The sequence below is a fragment of the Antechinus flavipes genome, chromosome 5 (assembly GCF_016432865.1).
Source record: "Antechinus flavipes isolate AdamAnt ecotype Samford, QLD, Australia chromosome 5, AdamAnt_v2, whole genome shotgun sequence".
In the NCBI taxonomy this organism is placed as follows: Eukaryota; Metazoa; Chordata; class Mammalia; order Dasyuromorphia; family Dasyuridae; genus Antechinus; species Antechinus flavipes.
In genome coordinates this window covers 172,445,258-172,468,674 of record NC_067402.1, presented here as the reverse complement: position 1 = coordinate 172,468,674, position 23,417 = coordinate 172,445,258, and the positions used below count along the sequence as shown (strand labels likewise).

At 36.9% G+C, this 23,417-nt stretch overlaps 1 protein-coding gene across 1 annotated transcript in view; it reads right to left on the bottom strand.

Moving 5' to 3' along the window:
* TM7SF3 (transmembrane 7 superfamily member 3) overlaps positions 1 to 10,729 on the bottom strand; it is a 40,741-nt gene extending 30,012 nt beyond the window's left edge. The window contains exon 1 of the mRNA XM_051961963.1: positions 10,482 to 10,729. Within this exon, the coding sequence (XP_051817923.1) occupies positions 10,482 to 10,572 (91 nt within the window). The 5' untranslated portion in view covers positions 10,573 to 10,729. The remainder of the gene's footprint in view (positions 1 to 10,481) is intronic.
* Between the last annotated feature and the right edge of the window lie 12,688 nt (positions 10,730 to 23,417).

Sequence of the window (23,417 nt, the reverse complement as noted above, 5' to 3'; positions counted from 1 at the left end):
ATAAAAACCAATTATGAATTTGTAGACTCTCTGAAAGGATTTCAAAGATTCCGAGGATGCTCTGGACCAGACTTTGAGAACCACTACACTGTACCTTTGAAACCAGGAGATGTAAAGATGGGAGTAGAAAAAAGCTAATACACCCATTTTAGCAGAAATACAGAGTGCTTAAGGGAGAACAGAGTAAAGAAAACTAGAAATGGAGGTTGGAGCCTTAAATAACAAGCTTGTATAAAAGTTTATACTTTATCCTATTGAGGAATTAATATAGAATTTGGATGGTGAAGTCTAGGAAAACTTCTTAAAATTGTGTTTGATGTCAAATGCAAACTGAAGGAAAATACTAAATTTCAGTTAGAGGTTAGTGAAAAAAAACTGGTGATTTTTTTTCCACCCAAGTTCATGGACTCCCCTTAAAGAATCTCAATAAAGCACTCCACAGTCCACAAACCCCAGATTTAAAAAGACATTAGAGAGCTGATAGAGATTTTTGAAAAGGAGTTGCATGGTCAACCCTTGCACCCTTCCCCCAAACTCCTTAAAAAAAACAAAAACTTAGCACAATCTTACCTACCCACAATCCAGTTAGACACTCCAGTACTCTTGTTCAATTTATTTTTAAAAAATAAAAATGAAAAAGTTCTCTCCTCCCTTACAAACCTCTTGGTACTGGTATCTCCATCTCTCAGATAGACAGAAAAACTTCCTGAAAATGGGTCAATAGCTTATTCATGCCAATTACTATTTCAAATAAGATAACATGTCAAGTGCTTTGTAAACATTAAAATGCTATCTGTAATCACTATTCCTTCTCCTTCCTCTGATGAAATAAGTCTCCCTTAAAACATCCACCAAAATATGGTCACGGCTATGGATATACTTCTTTTCCAAAGGTATTTGCTGACCCTGAAGCTGTATGGAAAGCTGTCCACAGAAAGGACTTATAGTGGTTGAAAACTCAATATAAGAGCTGTTTTTAGAATATCTTTGTCATCATTATCAATGGCTTTTTGCAGAACTCCAGTTCTTAACTAGCAGAAGGACCAAATATACCATTTTTTTTGTTCCACCTATTGACACTATAACTGATGTTCAAATGCAAAGGTATTGGATTCCTTGGGGGGAGGTGGGGAGCCCAGAATATAAGGAACTGGAAATTGAATGGATGCCCATCATTTGGGAAATAACTGAGTAGGTTGTGGTATGTAGGTGATGGAATAGTATTGTTATATAAGAACTGATGAGCAGGCCAATTTCAGAAAAGCCAGGAAAGACTTACAGGAACTGATACTGAGTAAAGTAACCAGAACCAAGAGAACACTGTACACAGGAACAGCAAGATTGTGTGATGATCAACTGTGATAGAGAGAAGGAGGGAGGAAGAGAGGGAAGGGGAAGGAAAGAGAAAAAGGGAGAAGGACAGAGAGAAGGGAAGAGAAGGAAGAGGGGGAGGAGGGAAGGGGGGAGGAAAGACAGAGGGAAAGAGGAAAGAAATGGGGGGAAGGAGAGAGAGGGGAGAGAAGGGGATAGTAGGGCTTGTATACACATATACATATATATGTTTGTATATAAATGCATCTGCATCAAAACACACACACACACACACACACACACACACACACACACAACCACATACACACACACCTGTGTCAAATGATGGCCTTCTCTAGTGAAAAGTGGGAATAGAGAGAGGGAGACAGTTCAAAACTTAAAATATAACCAAAAAAGTTAATTGGAAAAAAAAAAAAAGATATCTAGACAGTCACTTGCTCCCAGTCCTAATTTTTCACCTCCTAACATGTATCCACCAAGAAAACTGGAGACAGGAAGAGTAGAAGGTTATCTTTCACACAACAAGCTATTCATACGGAAATGAATAAAAATGTTTGTTGCAAATTTCACTATATAAATGTCTATTCTCTTCCCTCCCCTCAAATACAAAAACCAGACTAAAGTATTTTTACAAATCATTCAAGGTTTAAAATTATGCCCTACTTCTCCTTTAATTTTAAGAATTAAATCTCTTTCCTTACTATTGTCCACTAGAAGCTATGAACCTTTATCATAATATGTATAGCTTTGGCTTCTCACAAAATAAATACTTGTATGCCAAAAACAGTAGAATTTTCCTGCTGCAGCTTTAAAAAACAAAAACAAAACAACACATGATACTGTGCAAAAATGTTTGTGGCAGCCCTTTTTGTAGTGGCAAGGAACTAGAAACTGAATGGATGCCGATGAGTTGGAGAATGGCCGAATAAATTATTATATATGAATATTATGGAATATTATTATTCTGTAAGAAATGTTCAGCAGGATGATTTCAGAGAGGCCTGGAGAAAGTTATAGGAACTGATGCTAAGTGAAGTGAGTAGAACCAGGAGATCATTGTAGACAGCAACAAGATTATACAACAATCAATTCTGATGGTTGTGTCTCTTTTCAAGAATGAGATGACTCAGGCTAGTTCCAATGATCTTGTGATGAAGAGCCATCTACACCCAGAGAGAGAGGATTGTGGGGACTGAATGGGAATCACATCACAGTATTTTCACCTTTTTTGTTTTTGCCTGCTTGCTTTTTTTTTTCTTTCTCATTTTTTTCTTCTAATTTTTCTTGTGCAGCATGATATATGTGGAAATATGTACAGAACTACAACATACTTGCCATCTAGGGAAGAGGGTGGGAGGAAAGGAGAGAAAAAATTTGGAATACAAGGTTTTGTAAGAGTGAATGTTGAAAATTATCTATGCAATGCTCCAAGTCATTATTAATCAGAGAAATGTAAATTAAGACAACTCCGAGATACCACTACACACCTGTCAGACTGGCTAGAATGACAGGGAAAGATAATGCGGAATGTTGGAGGGGATGTGGGAAAACAGGGACACTGATACATTGTTGGTGGAATTGTGAATACATCCAACCATTCTGGAGAGCAATTTGGAACTATGCTCAAAAAGTTACCAAACTGTGCATACCCTTTGACCCAGCAGTGTTTCTATTGGGCTTATATCCCAAACGGATCATAAAGAAGGGAAGAGGATCTGTATGTGCACGAATGTTTGTGGCAGCCGTTTGTAGTGGCCAAAAACTGGAAACTGAGTAGATGCCCATCAATTGGAGAATGGCTGAATAAATTGTGGTATATGAGTATTATGAAATATTATTGTTTGGCAAGAAATGACCAGCAGGATGATTTCAGAAAGGCCTGGAGAGACTTACAGGAACTGATGCTGAGTGAAACGAACAGGGCCAGGAGATCATTATATACTTCAACAACAATACTATATGATGATCAATTCTGATGGACTTCGCCATCTTCAGCAATGAGATGAACCAAATCAGTTCCAATGGAGTAGTAATGAACTAAACCAGCTACGTCCAGCGAAAGAACTCTACAAGATGACTAAGAACCATTACATTGAATTCCCAATCCCTATATTTTTGCCTGCCTGCATTTTGGATTTCCTGCACAGGCTAATTGTACAATATTTCAGCGTCCGATTCTTTTTATACAGCAAAATAATGGTTTGGTCATGTATACTTATTGTGTATCTAGAGGAGGTGGGGGGAAGGAGCGGAAAAATTGGAACAAAAGGTTTGGCAATTATCAATGCTGTAAAATTACCCATACATATAATTTGTAAATAAAAAAAAAAAATAAATAAAAATCGAAACAAAAAAAAGAAAGAAAATTATCTATGCATGTTTTGAAAATAAAAATCTTTAATTACAAAAAAGAAAAAAGTATATTGGATTATTTGCTGTCTACAGGAAGGGGTGGGGAAAATGAAGGGAAAAAATTTGGAACTCAAGGTTTTACAAGGATTAATGTTGAAAACTATCTTTGCATGTATTTTGAAAATAAAAAGCTATTATTAAAAAAAATAAAAGGTCATCAAAGATTAAAAAACAAACAAACAAACAAAAACACATAATACTTGCTTCCCTTGCATATCATATCCCTACATGGCTACTCATTTTCCCCTTTGGCCCCAATCTTAATCAGTTCATAATCTGCCTATTTCTTTAAAGCAACATGTTCTTTACCCAGTTTATTAGACTCCAGTCCTTGCTTTCAGAATGTACTGTATATCATATTCTAGATAAAGTACTGATAAGTGCATAATAAAATAGAGAACATTCATTGGCAGGGACAGGCTATGGAGATTTAGAGGTAAGATGACTTTTAGATGACTTTGAAGTCATCTAGACCAAAACGTCTTAAACTATGGGTCAAGATTCCATATGAGGTTGGGTAACTAAAAGTAGAGATTGTGAAAATTTTGGCAACAATCAAAGGTTTCTGAATGCAACAACCAAAAATTAACTAAAAATCAAATGTGTAATGAATCTGAGAAGCTTCTGGCAGCGACTTCATTGCAACCTTGGTGCTTCAAGTTCTGAACATGAGCACTTTGCACTACATGTGCATGAAAGTTGCCAGAAACACCTTGGCTCAGATTCAAAATGGAGTCAAATAAAAATTTCTCCAGTGAAAAGAGGTCGAGTGGAAAAAGTTTAAAATGCTCTGATCTAGACCGGTGGGTCAAACTCAAAGAGAAATAAGGGCTATATAATCACATGTAAGGATTCCTTCAGGCCACATAGTAAAGAAGAAAAACACAGGTATTTATGCTTTGCTATAAAATCAGATAGGAAGTATAATTTAATCTAGTTTGGCCTTGATCAGGAGTATTACTGTCCACATTTGGCCAGTACATGTGTGACACCAGGGATCTGATGAAAACTCAATTTACAGATAAGAAAACTGAGTCCAAAGAGATTAAGTAACTTGTCATGATCACTTAGTAATAAGTATTGCAGAATGCAATATCAAATTGCTTGCTCTCTGGGGATGGGAGGGAATGGAAGGGGGAGAATATGGAACTCAATTTTTTTTTTTTTTTTTTTTTTTTTTTTTTTGCTGAGGCAATTGAGTTAAGTGACTTACTCAGGGTCACACAGTCAAAAAATTTTAAATAATTGTTAATAGAGGGCAGCTAAGTGGCACAATGGATAGAGCATCAGTCCTGAAGTCAGGAAGACTGATTTCAAATCTGGTCTCAGACACTTAACACTTTCTAGCTGTGGGACCCTGGACAAGTCACTTAACCCCAATTGCCTCCGCAAAATGAATGAATGGATGAATGAATGAATGAATGTTAAAAGATTATTTTTACATGTAATTGGGGGGAAATAAAATACTAAAACATTTTTTAAAGAAAAAAATAAGTGTCTCAGGGCCAAGATTCTGACCCAGGTCTTTAACTCCAACAAAGCTTCCCTATCTTTGACATTTTTTCTTTTTAATTTTTATTAATATTTGTTTTTACATCACTTTCATTTTCCAAAATTGTGGAGAGGTAGGTAGAAAACACATATCTTCTATGCAGGGGGCCTGAGCCATCTCTTGTCACAAAGAACATTTAAATTAAAAAAAAAAAGCTCAGCAAAATCAAATTAAAACAACTCTGAGGAACCAGTGAAAATGGCTACCATGACAGAAAAGAAAAATAACAAATTTATGTTGGAGAAGATGTGGGAAAATTGGGACACTAATGTATTGTTGATATATTATGCATTCCAGAGAACAATTAAGAACTATGCCCAAACAGCAAACTGTGTATACCCTTTGATTCAGCAATACTACTACTAGGTTTGTATCCCAAAGAGATTATAAAAGAGGGGGAAAGGAGAAGCAGGTACAAAAATACTTATAGTAGCCTTTTTTGTGATGACAAAAAACTATAAATTTATGGCCATCAAGTAGGGAATGGCTGAACAAGTTATATGTAGTATATTAATGTAATTAAATACTATTATGCTATAAGAAATGATAAGCAGGTGAATTTCAGAAAAAACCTGGTCTTACATAACTGATACTGAGAGAAATGAGCAGAACTGAGAGAGCATTATATCTAACAACAACATTATGACTGACGTAGCTCTTCTCAACAATACAATGATCCAAAACTATTTCAAAAGATTCATGATAGAAAATGCTGTCCACATCCAGAGAAAGAACTATGGAAGCATTTCACTTTTTTTTTGTTTGTTTGTTTTTTTGGAGGGGGTTCCCTTTTCTTCTTTTATAACATGCATGACTAATGTGGAAATATGTTTACATGATTGCAAATGCACAACTTATATCAGGTTGCTTGCCATTTGGGGGAGGAGAGATGGAAGAAAGGGAAGGTGAAAAAATGTGAAACTCAAAATTTTATAAAAAATTAATGTTGAAAACTATCCTTACATGTAATTGAAAAAAATACCACTTACCAAAAAAAAAAAAAAAGTTCAACAAAATCAACTCTATACATCAATTGATTTTTATAGTATATACCATATTCCACACCCACAGTCACCCACCTCTACAAAAGAAGGGCTATGTATTTTGCCTTCTTTGTGATTCAATTGCTTTTGATTACTACTCAGAGAATGCTTACATCAAATGCTAATATACCATCTGATATAGATGAAGATATATATATATATATATATATATATATATATATATATATATATATATATATATATATATATATATAGTATACAAGATATACAAAGTATCCCAAAAATTTTAAGGCAAACCTAAATTACTAAAAACTTAAAACTGCCCTCTTTTCCTATTTAGGGTGTCTTAAAAAAAAAAACAAAACACTGCAGTTCTAAGATTTACTAATTTAAAACTGCACTAAGATTTTGGGGACACTTTTCTTTGGTACTAGATATTTTCCCAGGCCCTCTTCTGTCAACAGTAGGTCTGCAGGTAAGGGAAAAGGACATAACTACCAGGAAAACAGAAGCACATGAATGAAAACACTGAAACAAATATTTATTAAGCAAGTAATACATACAAGACAAGGGTCAGCATGGGTAGTAAATAGAGCTGGCTTTATAGGGAAGAACTTCTCATTCTCCTAGGGAATTCTTTATGAGTATAACATACAAAGCAAGAATAAGGGTACTTTGATAGACAATTTCCTGACTGGGACATCTTCATGCCAAAGAAATCACAAGTCTAGTAAAATTTTTAAAATGTACAAGGCACAAGAATGCAATAAGATGCAACTCTAAAACTCTATTGAGCTTCTGAGCTTATTGCCCAATAGGAGTTAGGAGGAGATCCTAGATTCTGCCATGGAAAAGAAACAATTTTTCAATTGTGCTCAGATACAGTTTAGAGTATGAGCCTAGCCCTCACTGAGAAGATATACAGACTGCAACCCCCAATCCTGTGGAACTCCCTCCAATGTCCTGCCATAAGTCACATTAGACAGACCCTCTAGGAATACTTTCATTGGACCACATGGACAAGGGTTACACAGAATGAAAAAGCACGTGGATGGGTTAGAATCTATATGTCTTATCTCTATACTTACAGCATCAAAGGATCTTCGATTTGGAACTGGATTTGAAGCTTGGAGACCAACTACCCCAACCCCTTCATTTTACACATGAGAAAACTGACTCCCAAAGAGCACCCATGACTTGTTCAATGAGGTCACAGAGCTGACAAGTCATTTTACCAAGAGCTAAAGTTAGATCCTTTGATTCCAAACCCACTGTTCTTTCCACTGTATGAGGCTGCTGCAGTCATTTTCATACTATCACTCTGAGAAATAAGGACATATACTTATGCAAAATAAAAACCTCAACAGTAATATTCTTAATACAAGATATAAATGTTCAGTGCGAGAACTGAAAGCTTGGAGATTCAAAATCTAGAGTTATAAAAATCTAACTAGAAACAGACAAAAGAAGGCAAACATAGATCCTTACAACAGGCATATTTCATTGTTACTTAGCATTTATATCAAAGTATGAGGTGAATGAGAATTGCTATTATCATCATACAAGAGAAAAAAAATAAGATTAATAGAAGGAATTATTACCAAACTACTTCCCAGAAAGCTCTTTATTAGGCCAAACTCTTCTAAGATCTCAGTCAGCCTTGATTCCCCACTGAATTATGGCCATGAACTCCACCCTCCAACTCCAATATCTCATTTCTCACCTGGCTGCACTAGTTTGGAACTTCTCTGACAGACTACCCCACCATACTTCTAGACCTGTATTTCCTCCTCACAGTACCACATGCAGCCTTCTTTTATCTGTCTTCCCCTAGTAGACTATAAGCTACTTGAGAGCAGGAACTATCTTTTCTTCCTTTTTGGATATCTAGTTCTTACCATAGTGCATGGCAAATAGTAAACTCTTAATAAATGCTTACAGATTGACTGGTTTTTGCTTGGCTTTTTTATTCCTGGGTCTTAACACAAGTTTGGCACATAGTTAAACAATTAATGATAGGTCAGTGACTCATTGACCAGTTATTATGGGCCTATCAACTATAACCCACACTATACTAGAATCATGAAAACTTCAGTTCAGCTACTATGACCTACTTGACATATTACTTAAGTGCCTTCCATGAATCTTCAAAGTAGGGTTAATGAAAACTTGTAATACCTCCATCACAAAGTTCTGAGGCACCAATGAAATGATACATATAAAGCACTTTGTAAATGTTGAAGCACTATTCAAATACCTAACCTAAAGAACCTAGCCACCAGTTTTATGATCAAGCCCACTACTCTAAAATGCAAATTCCTTTCTCTTAATTACCTCTCTTCAGGCAGCAATAACACTGTTGGGAAGAGAAGTGTTATGGATTTGGCATTTCCACTTCAAACTCTGGTTTTACAAGATGAATAATACTCTTGACAGTGCCTGTGCTAAATTAAAGTATTTCTTCATTTTCTCGGTTCATCTTTAGCTCACATATACATGTCAAAACGAGTCTGGTTACTTAAGAGTGGGAAAAGTTAAATTCCCTCTTAAGAAAACTCAAGAAAGGCCCAACAGAAGAGATGACTCAGAAAATCAAGATGAAGGGATAAGAAAGAAAACATCAGAAAATTTCAGCAATGCTCAAATGTCATGGGGTTGTTGATTTTGCTGGGAGCTTTTTTGGGGGGAGGAGGGAGAAAATGCCTGTGACTTAAATGATGTAAGCAATTTCCTCTACCATGTAGATCAGCACAAACTCTGGGAATTGATTTTAGTTAGCAAGATACGCAGAACAATAAAAAATAAGTGATTGATTATGGTCAAAAATGAATTATGTGTCAGAAGGGAGACTTAAAACCTGGTCTTTGAGACTGAGGTTAGCTCTCTTCCATTAAAGCCTGGAAATGTCTTGCATCAAAAATTAATTCACAGCTTTTTGATTTAGTTTTTCTAGGTTAAAAATAATGCCAAGTTTCTACAAGAAATGCCAAATGCTGATGCTTGTTTTAAGTCTCTGACAGGGTGTTTATAATATTTTGATCCTGATACATCCTGAAAGAACACTGGGTGAGGAACCAGAAGTTCCAAGTTCTAGCTCAGCCTACATCATTTGACAGACGACTAGCCTTGAACAAGCTGGTTTTTAGTATACAAGATCAGGATAAAATACTACCACCTGCTGTGCCTATCATTTAGGGACATCAAAGGTTTAATGTGAACATACTTCTAAGACTTTAAAGCACAACACCAAAGGGGCTGTGATATCTTTCTAAACGACCTTGTGTTATAAACATAACATCTTTAAACAAAGCAATGCAAAAAAGAAAAAAAAAAAAAGTTAGCATTCCTAGTGATACAACTCACAGGTTTTACAAAAGCTGGATATTTATGAAATTCAAACCATTCAGATTGTTTCATTTGCTTGCACTAAAGATACTCCTTGAGACCCCAAATAGCAAAAGCAACTTAATGGCGTTTAAGGGAGTCTGATAATCTCTCCTAAATAATATGATGGGGGGAAAAAACGGAAACAAACCAGGAATTGTTGTCAGACCACATGCACCAGGCACATGACATACAATTTATAAAGACCAATTCTCTTCATGACATTTCTTAACTAGACAAAGCAAATTCCTTGAAATGATTGCTCTAAGATGTAACCCGGAGACTCCACATGTGGGGTTACCTTTGTATTCCCGAGGGGCCCTAACTCCGTTATTTCTGCACCTGAATTAAATTAACTAAGGTTCGCGTCCCAGTTTATTGAAAAGGTGCGGGAGAGCCAGAATCATGGCTGCTCCGGACCCTGGGGTTACAATGTTCCCGGGATTCTCAAGCTTCTGCCCCGGCTTTCGAGCACCGGCAGCGGGGCGGGGAGACGGCAGAAGCTTCCCGGAGGCCAGAACCGCTTCTGAAAGCAACAGAGCTTTCTTCCCAGAATGGAAAGGAAGGCCTCAGTCGTTTCTCCTCCCTAAGGGGTTCACCTGGATCATCCGGTGATATATTTCTTAAGCATTTTTAATGTTTTAAAATAAAAAGTATGTTCTGTTTCAAGAAATAATGTACTTAATGTTATTTAGCACGGCGTAAAAAATGTATATAATAAAGTCTAAGTTGCGATTGGAAGAACACACACACTTGCGCGCGCGCCATCGCCTCCCGATCCCCAGTTCGCTCCTTACCTAAGCTGGAGTTCCCCGGGGTCTCAGCTGCACCTGCCAGCCCCAAACCCAGCCCCAAAAGAGCCAGGTGCAGGGGCCCAAACAGCCCCATGGCGGCTTACGAGCCTCGTTAGCCCGGGGCGCCCCAGCGGCCCCGCATAGCCGCCTGGGCGCCGCACACCTGTCAGCCCCCGGCGGCCCCCAGCTGCTTCCCAAGGCCAAGTTCAAAGCTTCCTCTTCCGGCGCTACCCCCGGCCTGGGCACCCCGCGACTCCGCCTCCCACGGGGGGCGAGGGGCACGGAATGGCGCGGAGGGGCGTTTTTCAAGGAGCCGGCGGCTCCGCCCCTGATTCCCTACCGGTCAGCTCGCTAGCCCGCCTTCCCTCCAAGGCCAGCCTTCCTGCGCTTTGCACAGCGCCTGACACATAGTAGGCATTTTAATAAATGCATGCTCGCATGTTCGGGGAGAAGTATCGGGGAAGCCGCGGGACCCACGTGGTGGAGGGGCGGGGTTGATTTAGAATCCCCAGGGAGCTGACCGATTTAATCGAATGCCTCTCTGGGTTTTGCGGATCCTTCATAGAAAGCTCCAGTTTTCTTAATCTTGAAAGTGACCACCACCTGCTTCCCCCGCCAGGTTTCCAGCTGAACTCTCGTAGACTCCTGCAGTTGGGGGCATTGCGCTCACCCGGTACTGGCTGGCCCACCTGCTGAGTCTCTGTAAAGGCCCGGGGATGTTGCTTTCTAGGATCGTTTAAAGATCGGTTTCATTTTGTGGTCGTTTCCCTCCTTCTCCAAGAGAGGCGGTTTGTTAAAGTGACACCTAGAAGGTAAATTCTTAGTATTTGTAACCCTAGGGCTTAGAACAGTGGTATCTTAGATTTATCCAGTTCTTCCCCTGACCTTCTACAAGTAAAGAAACTGACTGAAAGTGATGACTTGCCTAGGATCACATATTGCTGGGGTAACATTTGAATCCAGCTCTATCCAGATTCCCATTCCCTGGGCTTTCTGGACTATGCCAGGTTTAAATTTGTCAATTGGACCAACTCTTTGGTTTCTTATATGCTATAAGAAAACGCTCTTTGATCATATTATTTATGAACAATATAAATTAAATTTCTGCTAAAATCCAGAGGATTTTCTATAGAACGGTCTGTATTTATGCAACTCCACAGAAATTGGGGTTTGCTAAAGGCTTTGCCAAAATGGTAGATACTGGCAGGAAGCTTACCCCATAATGGCTCCTGGGCAAAATTGCAATATTATCAGTTTTCTTAGGCAATCCACCAACCTTTTTTTTTTTTTTTTTTTTTTTTTTTGCTTCTAGCAAGTCATAACTTCTGAGCCTCAACTTCCTAAAACAATTTCTGACAAGAAATCTGAGGGAGAGGGTAGATATCGGCTGAGTCCTCCTCATAACCCCATTAAGAATCAGTTTTCCATGAGCCTATTTATCCAAAGAAAATCAATACTTTCCCGCTTCCTCCTAATCCTGAAATTTTCATCTTTCTTTTGAATTTTCTTTCTGCACTGGAAATTCCCTGAGAGCAAAGATTGCCTCTCCCCCCACCCCCATTTGTTCCTAGAACATAGTAGGCACTTAATAAGGCCCTTAACAAGTTTATAGACTATTTACTGACTCTTGACCATTTTTTGCCAAATTTCTTGAAAAAATTGTCTATATCGAATGTCTCCACTTCTCTATCACATGTATACTGTCCTCAGATCCTTGCAGACAACTTGTCTGAGAGTCTGAATGGCTCTCCCATTCTGTATTGAAGTTGATTTTTGAAGTCAAATATAAGAATTACATTTGTTCTAATCAAATTTCATCTTAAAATAGCTCCACTATTGATGAATCTGAGAATTGATCCAAGAGTTCCAGAAGACATAATAATATCTTTTTAAATCAAAAGAAGAAATTCATAGCAATTCACAAAATTTAAAGGGAAAAATGGCCATACATAGCATTCTCTGTAGTATGGTAACTATCTCCTACAGTTTTGTGTCATCTACATGCTTTTGATAGGTTTGCAATCTATAGCAAGTTATTGATAAAAATGTTAAGTACCACAGGACTGTGCCCAGTAAAAAACAAAAGAACATTCAGAAGAAAGCACAGAAAAGCAGGGTAGCTTTGAAAATGATGTATTGTATTTATTATATAGTTGTGGGTGTTTTTTAAGTAAGCAGGGTGAAAAGGAGATTCATGGTTTTATATTGAATCATTTTTTGTTGTATTGTGTACCTGAAAATTTTTTTTCTTTTTGTATTCAAGTTCAAAATAAATAAAAAATTTAAAAAATAATCAAATACAACAGGACCAAGTATAGATCTTTGGAGTACTGCATTGGAAATCTGTCATGTTAACAATGAACCATTAAACTGCTCTTTGAAGTCAGCCATCTATCCAGTTCTGAATAGGATTGTAGAGATTGTTCAGAAAAGAGCTTAAATCATAAGACCAACAAACTCATCTAACAAATAAGGAAATTGAGACCCAAAAAAGTGAAATTCAGAAGGGACAGGACTGGAAAGGGAAAACTACATTAGGACTTATGGAAAGGAAAAGTCCAAAGAGAAAAAAAGCAAAAAAACCTCTTTGATGATAACAACTCTGCCAGACCTCCAGAAGGTTTCAAAATTAAATTAAGAGAACAAAAGACTGGGTCTCTAAAAAAAAAAAAAAAAAAAAAAAAAACCTCTTTAATTCTTATCAATAATAACTATAATTAATGTTCATAATACACTTTAAGGTTTACAAAGCAAGTACATGTTATTTCCTTTGATCCTCAAAACAACCCTTGGCAGTGGACATTATTATTATTATTCTCACCATTTTAAAGATGAGGAAATAAAAGCTGAGAAACAGTGATTTGCCTCTCTTCACACCTGGTAAGTGTCCCAGTAGGATTTGAATTCACATACTCCTGACTACAACTCCAGTGCTCCGCCAAGTAACTGACTTGTTATTAGCTATTTGGTGAAATAGAATTCTTATTTCCTTGCTTTGGCAATAGTTGCAGTGAAGGTTATTTCCATTTCTCTAATAATGGTGATTATCAAGATCCCAAAGACCCAGGGCTTGAAAGAAATTGGTTACAAGTGGCTTTTAAGAAAGAACTTTAAGAGGGGAAAAAAAAAAAAAATATATATATATATATATATATGTGTGTGTGTGTGTGTGTGTGTGTGTGTGTATATATATGTATATATATATACATATATATGTGTGTGTGTGTGTATATATATATATATATATATATATATATATATGTATATATATATATATATATATATATATAGTTCTTCTTGCTTCTGACAATCATTTTGTTGACATGGAGAAGAGGCCTGGTCTCAGGATGTTGTGGGTTGGTAATATTTTTATTTTAAATCTTCACAGATCTGGATAACTGAATCGTCCCAACAGCCACTGGCTCAGGGCAGGGCCCAGCTACTGCCAAAGGATAGAAACCTAAAGATTACTGGAAATAGAAGATTAGAGAGGAGACAGCTTTTTAAGAAGAAAAGTGGGTCTTCTTCACATGAAAATTGGTAAGGAAAGTAATGATACTGACTTTGGAGTCAGTTTGTTCAGTCATTGGACTTTTAGTGACCCCATTTGGGGTTTTCTTGGCAAAGACCATGGAGTGATTTGCCATTCATTTCCTCCTCTAGCTCATTTTACAAATGAGGAAACTGAGGCAAATTAAGTGTCTGAACCAAGGTCACACAGCTGGCAAATGAAGCCAGATTTGAACTCAAGAAATGAGTCTTCCTGACTCCAGGGCCACCTTTTACCACAGTATCATCTTGATTCAAATCTTATCTTTGATATTTACTATTCATGTGACAGGAAAATCACTTCACCTGCCCAGGCTCAGTTGTAAAATGAAGAGGGTGCACTAGATGACCTTAGAATTCCTTCCCTTCTAACTCTGTGGTTACAGAGTTATAGGATTACATATCTATAATCCTGATATATAATTCCTTAAGATTTGTAAAGTATTTTATCTGCATTCAATCTTCACAACAATTATTAGTTCTACTTTTAAGAAAAAACTGAAGCTTAGAAAGGATCACCCAAGAACATACAAAATAAATATCTGTTGGCAGTGGATTCAAATTCTCTAATGCAATACTCTCCTATATATGCTATGTTATCTCAGTGAGGTTTGTAGGCTGGTAGCTGTAGACTCTGGCAAAATATATTGAAAACATAACTTTGATTTTACAATGTAAATGTTAGGACTGCTTAGTTCTTGAAGGGAGTAGGGATCTAGGGGATAGAGGCAGATAAACAATTTGTTCTAAATGAAATTTATTTAAATAGAAACATTCCCTGGCATATTAACCTAAAAAATCACAAATTAACAATATTTATGTTGAATTGTATTTTTATTTGTCTTGTTCAACATTTCCCAATAACATTTTAATCTAATGTGTCAGGAATTTTATAGTGGGAGTGTGACACCTTTGATTTAGAAAACACCAGACCAAATCTTTATATAGGTAATCAAAAACATTATTATTATGCTTACTATATATTCAGCAACAAGACTTTGCAGTCTGACTTCTGATCTGATCACTCAATTGAAACTACTTTATAGTTATCAATAATACTTTTTTGCCAAATCTGATAATATTTTCTTAGTCCTCACATTAAAAAAAAAACAAAAACATATCTGTTATATTTGTTGCTGTTAAGCACTCTTTCCTCCAGGATATTCTCTTCTTTCTGGGTTTTTATGACACTTCTTTTTCCTAGTTTTCCTCCTACATATCTGACTATTCTTTGTCTCCTTTGCTGGCTCAAAATTCATATCACGTTCCCTAATTGTAGGTATTCCACAAGATTCTGTCCTCTCTGTCTTATCTCTTTGTCTCTCTGTCTCCGTCTCTCATATTTGTGTGTATTGATATAGATTTAGATATAGATGTGTGTATATGTAGCTAAGTGGTACAATGGATAGACTGGTAGGCCTGAAGTCATCTGGCCTTAGATATCTACTACCTGTCTGAACCTAGTTAAGTAATTTAATTTTGTTTGCCTCAGTTTCTCCATCTGTAAAATGAGCTGGAAAAGGAAATAACAAACAACTCCAGTATCTTTGCCAAGAAAATCCCAAATGGGATCACCTAGTCAGAAATCACTAAAATTACAATAACAATATGCATATAAACATATATTCACACTTATATACATAAATGCATATGTATATATTTCTGTGGGCACATACATGTGTATATATAGTCAAAATGTAGGAGACACCGTTTTCCAAAGCAAAATCACATAATTATTGTATTGCTTTGATTAGCACCAGGTGTTCTCTGAGCTCAGTCAAGCACCAGACAAGTTCTGGTCATGAAATCCTGCTAGGAATCCAGCTTGTGGAATTGTTGCTCTTACCCTCATTGTCAAGGCCACAGCTCACTGCACCATTGGTATGAGTAGTGAGATCTCCACACTGCCTCAGGTCTCCCCACTGGGAATTGGACCCTGGTATCTATGTCTAACTTCCCTTCTTGCTTGCAAGTTGTTTTCCTCACTTTGAAACTAAACTTCTGTTTGATTCCTGATTCTCTTGCCTCCAGCCTGCTCTTTCTGGCTCTGACCATCCACTAGTTAGAAGCTACTTCCATCCAGTTGAAAATATTTTATGTATCTTTATTTGTTTCAATCGCACTCTGAGTTTCAGTCCCAAATAATCAATTATTTAATGGATGCTTTAAATTGGATGTCCCAGAGACTTTTCTGATTCATTATTTTTCTTCTCTTAATTTTCTAACATCTCTATTTGTAGCAAAAGTACCAACACTATGTCTTACAGTTGTACAACCTCAGTATTCCTCACTGTCCCCCTACTCTGCATACCCAAGCCTCCTCAAATCTCAATCTTCATAATTTCTCTTGCATCTTACCCTTCCCTCTGTTCCCAGTTACTTTAGTTCAAATCCATCATCTCCTGTTTAAAATATTGAAATAATCTCTTATTTGTCTTCTTGCCTCATTTAACCCACTACATGCAGTTGCTAAACAGTTTTTCTTAAGAAGATGGTTTTCCTCTTCACTTAACTCAAGGTTATCTGATTGTCTCTTTGGTAAGATAGAAACTTTTCTGCTTAGCTTTTAAAGTGCTACGTGACATACCTTCAACCTACCTGTCCAGTCTCTTTGAACTCTACCTCCAGACTCAATGATCCAGCCAAACTGTCCTTTTCTCTGTTCCTAATACATGACACTCAATCTCAATTCTGAGTGCGTTTACACTACCCATTCCACAAGTCTGACATATACTTCTTTACCTCTGCATTCCAGAATTTCTTGATGATCTCATTAGCTTCCATGGCCTTGATTATCACCTTAACATATATAAATTCTTGAATTATCCTGATTTTGCTCCTGAACATTGGACCTTAACTTCCTGCCAGATATGTTCAGTGAAATAATCTCATAGACATCTCAAACTCAGTATATCCAAAATGTATCTCATGATCATTAACTTCCCTTCTAAATTTGATTTTCTCCCAAATCTCCCTATTTTTATTGAAGGGATTACCACTGTTCCAATCACCCCAGAGACATCATTGACTCTTCCCTCTCCCTTATTTTTCATATTCAATTAATTGATAAGTCTGTTGATTCTATCTCCATAACATTTCTTAAATTCTATTCTCTTTCTTTCCATTCATGTGGTACCATCCCTAGTTCATACCCTTATGATCTTTGGCCTTAACTTTTAATAGACTCCTACCTAGTTTCCCAGTTTCTAGTGTCTTCCCTCCTTCTCCCATCCTTCCCAGTGATGCTAAAATAAATTTCCTAAAAAACAAAAACAAACAAGAAAAACCCTGGTCTGACTGTGTCACTCCCCTGCTAAACTATCTCCAAAATAAAAGTAAACTTCTCATCTTGGCATTTATAAATCCCTCATAAACTGATCCAGCCAATCAGGAGAGCAGTTTGGAACTATGTCCAAAGAAATATAAAATTGTATGTACTCTTTAATCCAGCAGTGTCTCTACTGGGCCTGTAGCTCAAAGAGATCATAAAAGAGGGAATAGAACTCACATGTGCAAAAATATTTGTAGGAGCACTTTTGAATAATACTATTAAACAACAGTATTCCATTCCATTCATCATAACTTATCCAACCATTCCCAAACTGAGGAGCATCCACTCAATTTCCATTTCCTTGCCACCATAAAAGAAGTGAAAAAAAAATTTTTAATGGAAACGAAATGAATATATTTGCAGGGAGTGAGAAGAAGCTAGTAGATAAAGTAAGTTTGATGATTAAAGATTGAGAAGAAATGGTCCAAAAGCACCTCAGGAGGAGATAGGATAAATGACACAAGAGCTTATCTATTTCTCAGAAGCCAAGAAAAGGGGGCAGTTAAGAAAAAGGAGGAGGATGAAGGGAGAGAGAAAGAGAGAAACAGAGAGCAGAGAGAGAGACAGAGACAGACAGACAGAGACAGAGACAGAGACAGAGAGATGAGAGAGAGGTGTTGTTTCCCCCAACATCAGGAAGAAAGGAGCTAAGTTTAGGCTTTGGGGTAATTTCTGGATAGAGGGACATTAGGGTCCTGGATGAATATATAGTAAAGTGCAGTTTCTTTGCATCCCAAGATGGCAAGGTATGACGCCTTGGTATCTGGATAGCCAAAAGTTACCAAGTGCTGAAGCACTGTTGCTTTTCTTTGATATTTTGGGGAAGCAGGGCCGAATAACTGAGGCCTCCTGCCAGGATCAGTGATGAAGAGTGGATCAAGGAGCCTTGGCATTAAGGGAGGCCCCTAGCTGGGCATTCAATGTGAAAGCAAGTACAGAAAGCTTTCAAACCAGGGCAGTGTTTTCAGGTGGTAGATTCAAGAGTAAGGAAACTTTTAAACACAGTCCCTGTGAGGAGTCATAAGTCTCCGGCATTCTCAGCTGTTTGCATCAGCTCCCAGCAGGTATTTTCTCCATTGTCACCCCTCCTGCAGCTGGGAATTCCTAGCTCCTGCTGGCATTAATGGTCTCCCCCTCCCAATTACAGAGGAAGAGAATCTTCGAGGTTTATGTGCATAATGCTGATGAAAAGTTAATGTTCCGAAGTTTGGGGTCTTCCCATCATCAGCTGAAATGAAGCTACTTCTAAAGCCTCCCTAGACCTCTAGACTCACTAAAATTTGCCCAGGACTGTGAAGCATAATCCCATTCTTTTCATTTTGGCACAAGAGTCTGTTACTGACTCCATATAAGGCAAGAATGAATTCACAATCTGTAAGACTCATATGCATTTCACATGTGGTCTGTTTTACAATCTATGTTACTCCTCCAAGAAGACAAGGAACTTGACAAAACATCTCAATTCTACACCTTCCCTTAAAGCTTCTGAGAGTATCTCTGAGGTCAATTTGGAGAGAGTTAATTAAAATTACTAGAAGCTATTGATACAGTCAAAAGACATGGTACCCTCATTACTAGACACCAGTTGAAGACTTGAGAAAAAAAATTAAACAATCACCTTGAAAATCTAGAGCCCCTTAGAGAAGATCTAGTTCAACTGCCTCATTTTCCATGTTAGGGAACTGAGACTAAGATCTTCCCCAAGTCACACAGGTAGTAAATACTTCCATTTGATGTGATCCAATACTAGCCTTGGAGTCAAGAAAACATGGATTCAAATTTTGTCTCAGATACTTAGCTGTGTGATTTTGGGCAAATTATTTTTCTGAGCTATGATTTTCTTATCTGTAAAGAGGGAATAATACAGAGTTGTGGTGACGATCAAATGTAAAGTGTCTTGTAAACCTTAAAACCAATAGAAGTTGTGAGTTAATACTATTACTGATAGTTTTATAAGATTCATATTGCTTGTAGCAGATCTGACTGGGCTGAATGTGTTTAGAGTTCAAACTTGGGAATGGATTCTTGGATGAAGATGAGGACTTAGCTCTTTATCCTTTTTAGAATTTATGTACTACAATAATTTCAATTCTCCCCTGTTGCCAGCTTTTTTGATTGATACATACCTAGTGTGTCCATTAGGTAATACTTCTCGCAGTTTAGCTGCTTTATGAGAGTGCTCAATGGGAATAGACTGAAGCCAGAAATAAGCATTAGGTGGAAAGGAAGCAGTTCAAGGCAGGCAGAGATGGGCTCAAGGGCACACTCAAGGAAATGTGACTAGATCAGAGAGACAACTTTCTGAGAAGATGGATGGTTGGTTTTTTTTTTTTTTTCACTCTCTTTTGGTTACCTCCTTTAAGATATCTTTTTTTTCCCAGTAAACAATTTTTCCCAGTAAATTTTCCCTGTAAAACAATTTTTACATTCATTTAAAAAACTTTTCAGTTCCAGATTCTCTCTTCCTCCCTACCCCCTCTTTTAGAAGGCACATGTGAAGTTATGCAAAACATAAGGCAACATCTTTCTACAAGAAACTAGGTGGATCATAGACTCAACTGAAGAAAACATGAAATAAATGCATGTAGAAGTGCAAATGATTTCTTTCTCTTCCCCTGCCCTCATCTCATATTATCTCTGGGTAAAATAGAGTAGCAACAAGGAATACAAAAAGAACAGCAGCAAAGGCCATTGAGGGAGCTAGAAAGGATATCTAGGTAACCATAACAGGGAAGTTAAGTGAAATAAAGCCCATTAACTTTTTTTATGTTTAAAACAGAATTCCAATATAATTGATTTTCTTTCTAGACCTATATATTTAAGGTGCTTAAAAATATTTCCTGAGAAGTCCAAGGCTTCACCAGACTGCCAAAGAGGTCCATGAAACTGACCTAAAATGTTAGCAATTTCTCAATTAAGGGTTTATGGTTTGCAAAATTCTTTCAAATACATAGTTCTTTCATCCATACTAATTAGGTAGAGAAGATATTATCATTAATCTTAAAAATATGTTATACAGATAATAAAGAACAGAACTGGGGTTAGATCTGAGGTTTCCCCAACTTTCTGGAGTCAGTGCTTTTCCCCTCATTACAACATAAGGAGGAAACAGAGTATCAGTAGTTAATCACCTGTCAAGACTTAGGTACCTGTTTATATAATTGATAAAGACAATAGAGAAGCCTGTTGTCTTGTATCAAACAATCAACAAATATTTAACAAGCACCTAAAGTGCTAGAAATTAGGGAAACAAAAATAAAACTCTCCACTCTCAAGAAGCTTAGTCTAATTGGGCTGTCAACTTGAACACAAGAGCACATAAAAACACAAGAGAGGATAATCTTGAAGAAGGCATCAACCCCTTGGGAAATCACTTTCGCATCTGTGTAGGGAGATCTGAGTCTATTGAGATATTTTAAATGAGAGTCCTGACCCAGGTTGGTGGCTGAGTGAGTGGAAAAAGTATAATCTGTCAGAAATTATGTAGATAACATCTATTCCTATTAAAAACACTTGAGAGTATAGGAATTAATGAACTTTTCCTTAAAATAATCATCAGCATCTATTTAAAACCATCAGTAAGCGTCATATATAATGGAGGAAAACTGCAACCATTCCCAAAAAGATCAGGAGTGAAACAAGGTTGCCCATTATCACTGTTACTATTCAATATTGTATTAGAAATACTAGCTTTGGCAATAAGAGTTGAGAAAGAGATTAAAGGAATTAGAGTAGGCGATGGGGAAACCAAATTATCACTCTTTGCTGATGATATGATGGTATACTTAGAGAACCCCAGAGATTCTAACTAAAAAGTTATTAGAAATAATCCACAACTTTAGTAAAGTTGCAAGATACAAAATAAACCCACATAAATCATCAGCATCCTTATATATTACTAACAAAATCCAATAGTAAGAGCTACAAAGAGAAATTCCATTTAAAGTAACTACTGATAGTATAAAATACTTAGAAATCTATCTGCCAAGGGAAAATCAGAAACTTTATGAGCAAAACTACAAAACACTTTTCACACAAATTAAGTCTGATCTAACCAATTGGAAAAATATTAAATGCTCTTGGATAGGGTGAGCAAATATAATAAAGATGACAATACTACCTAAACTAATCTATTTGTTTAGTGCTATATCAATCAGACTCCCAAAAAACTATTTTAATGACCTAGAAAAAATAACAACAAAGTTCATATGGAAAAACAAAAGGTCAAGAATTTCAAGGGAATTAAAGGAAAAAAAATCAAGTGAAGGTGGCTTAGCTGTGCCAGATCTAAAAAATTATATATTATAGAGCAGCAGTTACCAAAACCATTTGGTATTGGCTAAGGAATAGATTAGTTGATCAGTGGAATAGGTTAGGTTCAAAGGACAAAACAGTCAATAACTGTAGCAATCTAATGTTTGACAAACCCAAAGACCCCAACTTTTGGGATAAGAACTTGCTGTTTGACAAAAATTGCTGGGAAAATTGGAAACTAGTATGGCAGAAACTAGGCATTGACCCACACTTAACACCGTATACCAAGATAAAGTCAAAATGGATTCATGACCTAAACATAAATTAGAGGAACACAGGATAGTTTACCTCTCAGACCTGTGGAAGAGGAAGGGATTTATGACCAAAGAAGAACTAGAGATCATTACTGATCACAAAATAGAAAATTTTGATTATATCAAACTGAAAAGTTTTTGTACAAACAAAGCTAATGCAGACAAGATTAGAAGGGAAGCAATAAACTGGGAAAATATTTTTACAGTCAGAGATTATGATAAAGGACTCATTTCCAAAATATATAGAGAATTGACTCTAATTTATAAGAAATCAAGTCATTCTCCAATTGATAAATGGTCAAAGGATATGAACAGAAAATTCTCAGAGGAAAGAAATTGAAACTATTTCTAGCCATATGGAAAGATGCTCCAAGTCATTATTAATCAGAGAAATGCAAATTAAGACAACTCTGAGATACCACTACACACCTATCAGACTGGCTAGAATGACAGGGAAAGATAATGTGGAATGTTGGAGAGGATGTGGGAAAACAGGGACACTAATACATTGTTGGTGGAATTGTGAATACATCCAACCATTCTGGAGAGCAATTTGGAACTATGCTCAAAAAGTTATCAAACTGTGCGTACCCTTTGATCCAGCAGTGTTACTACTGGCTTATATCCCAAAGAGATACTAAAGAAGGGAAAGGGATCTGTATGTACACGAATGTTTGTGGCAGCCCTGTTTGTAGTGGCCAGAAACTGGAAACTAAGTAGATGCCCATCAATTGGAGAATGGCTGAACAAATTGTGGTATATAAATATTATGGAATATTATTGTTCAGTAAGAAATGACCAACAGGATGATTTCAGAAAGGCCTGGAGAGACTTACACAAACTGATGCTGAGTGAAACGAGCAGGGCCAGGAGATCATTATATACTCCAACAATACTATATGATGATCAATTCTGATGGACCTGGCCATCCTCAGCAATGAGATGAACCAAATCCATTCCAATGGAGCAGTAATGAACTGAACCAGCTACGTCCAGCGAAAGAACTCTGGGAGATGACTAAGAACCATTACATTGAATTCCCCAATCCCTATATTTTTGCCTACCTGCATTTTGGATTTCCTGCACAGGCTAATTGTACAATATTTCAGAGTCCGATTCTTTTTGTACAGCAAAATAATGGTTTGGTCATGTATACTTATTGTGTGTCTAATTTATACTTTTATTTAACATCTACTGGTCATCCTGCCATCTAGGAGAAGGGATGGGGGGAAGGAGGGGAAAAATTGGAACAAAAGGTTTGGCAATTGTCAATGCTGTAAAATTACCCATACATATAACTTGTAAATAAAAGGCTATTAAAAAAAAGAAAAGAAAGAAATGATGTGGATAGTGTCCCAAGGAGGACAAGCAGAATAATTAAAGTTCTTGAATACATGTCATGTGCAACTGGGCCTGTTTAGCTTGGAGAAGAGAAGACTCAGGTATAGCCTGATAGCTATAGCTATCTATATAGAAGGCAGAAGCAGGAGT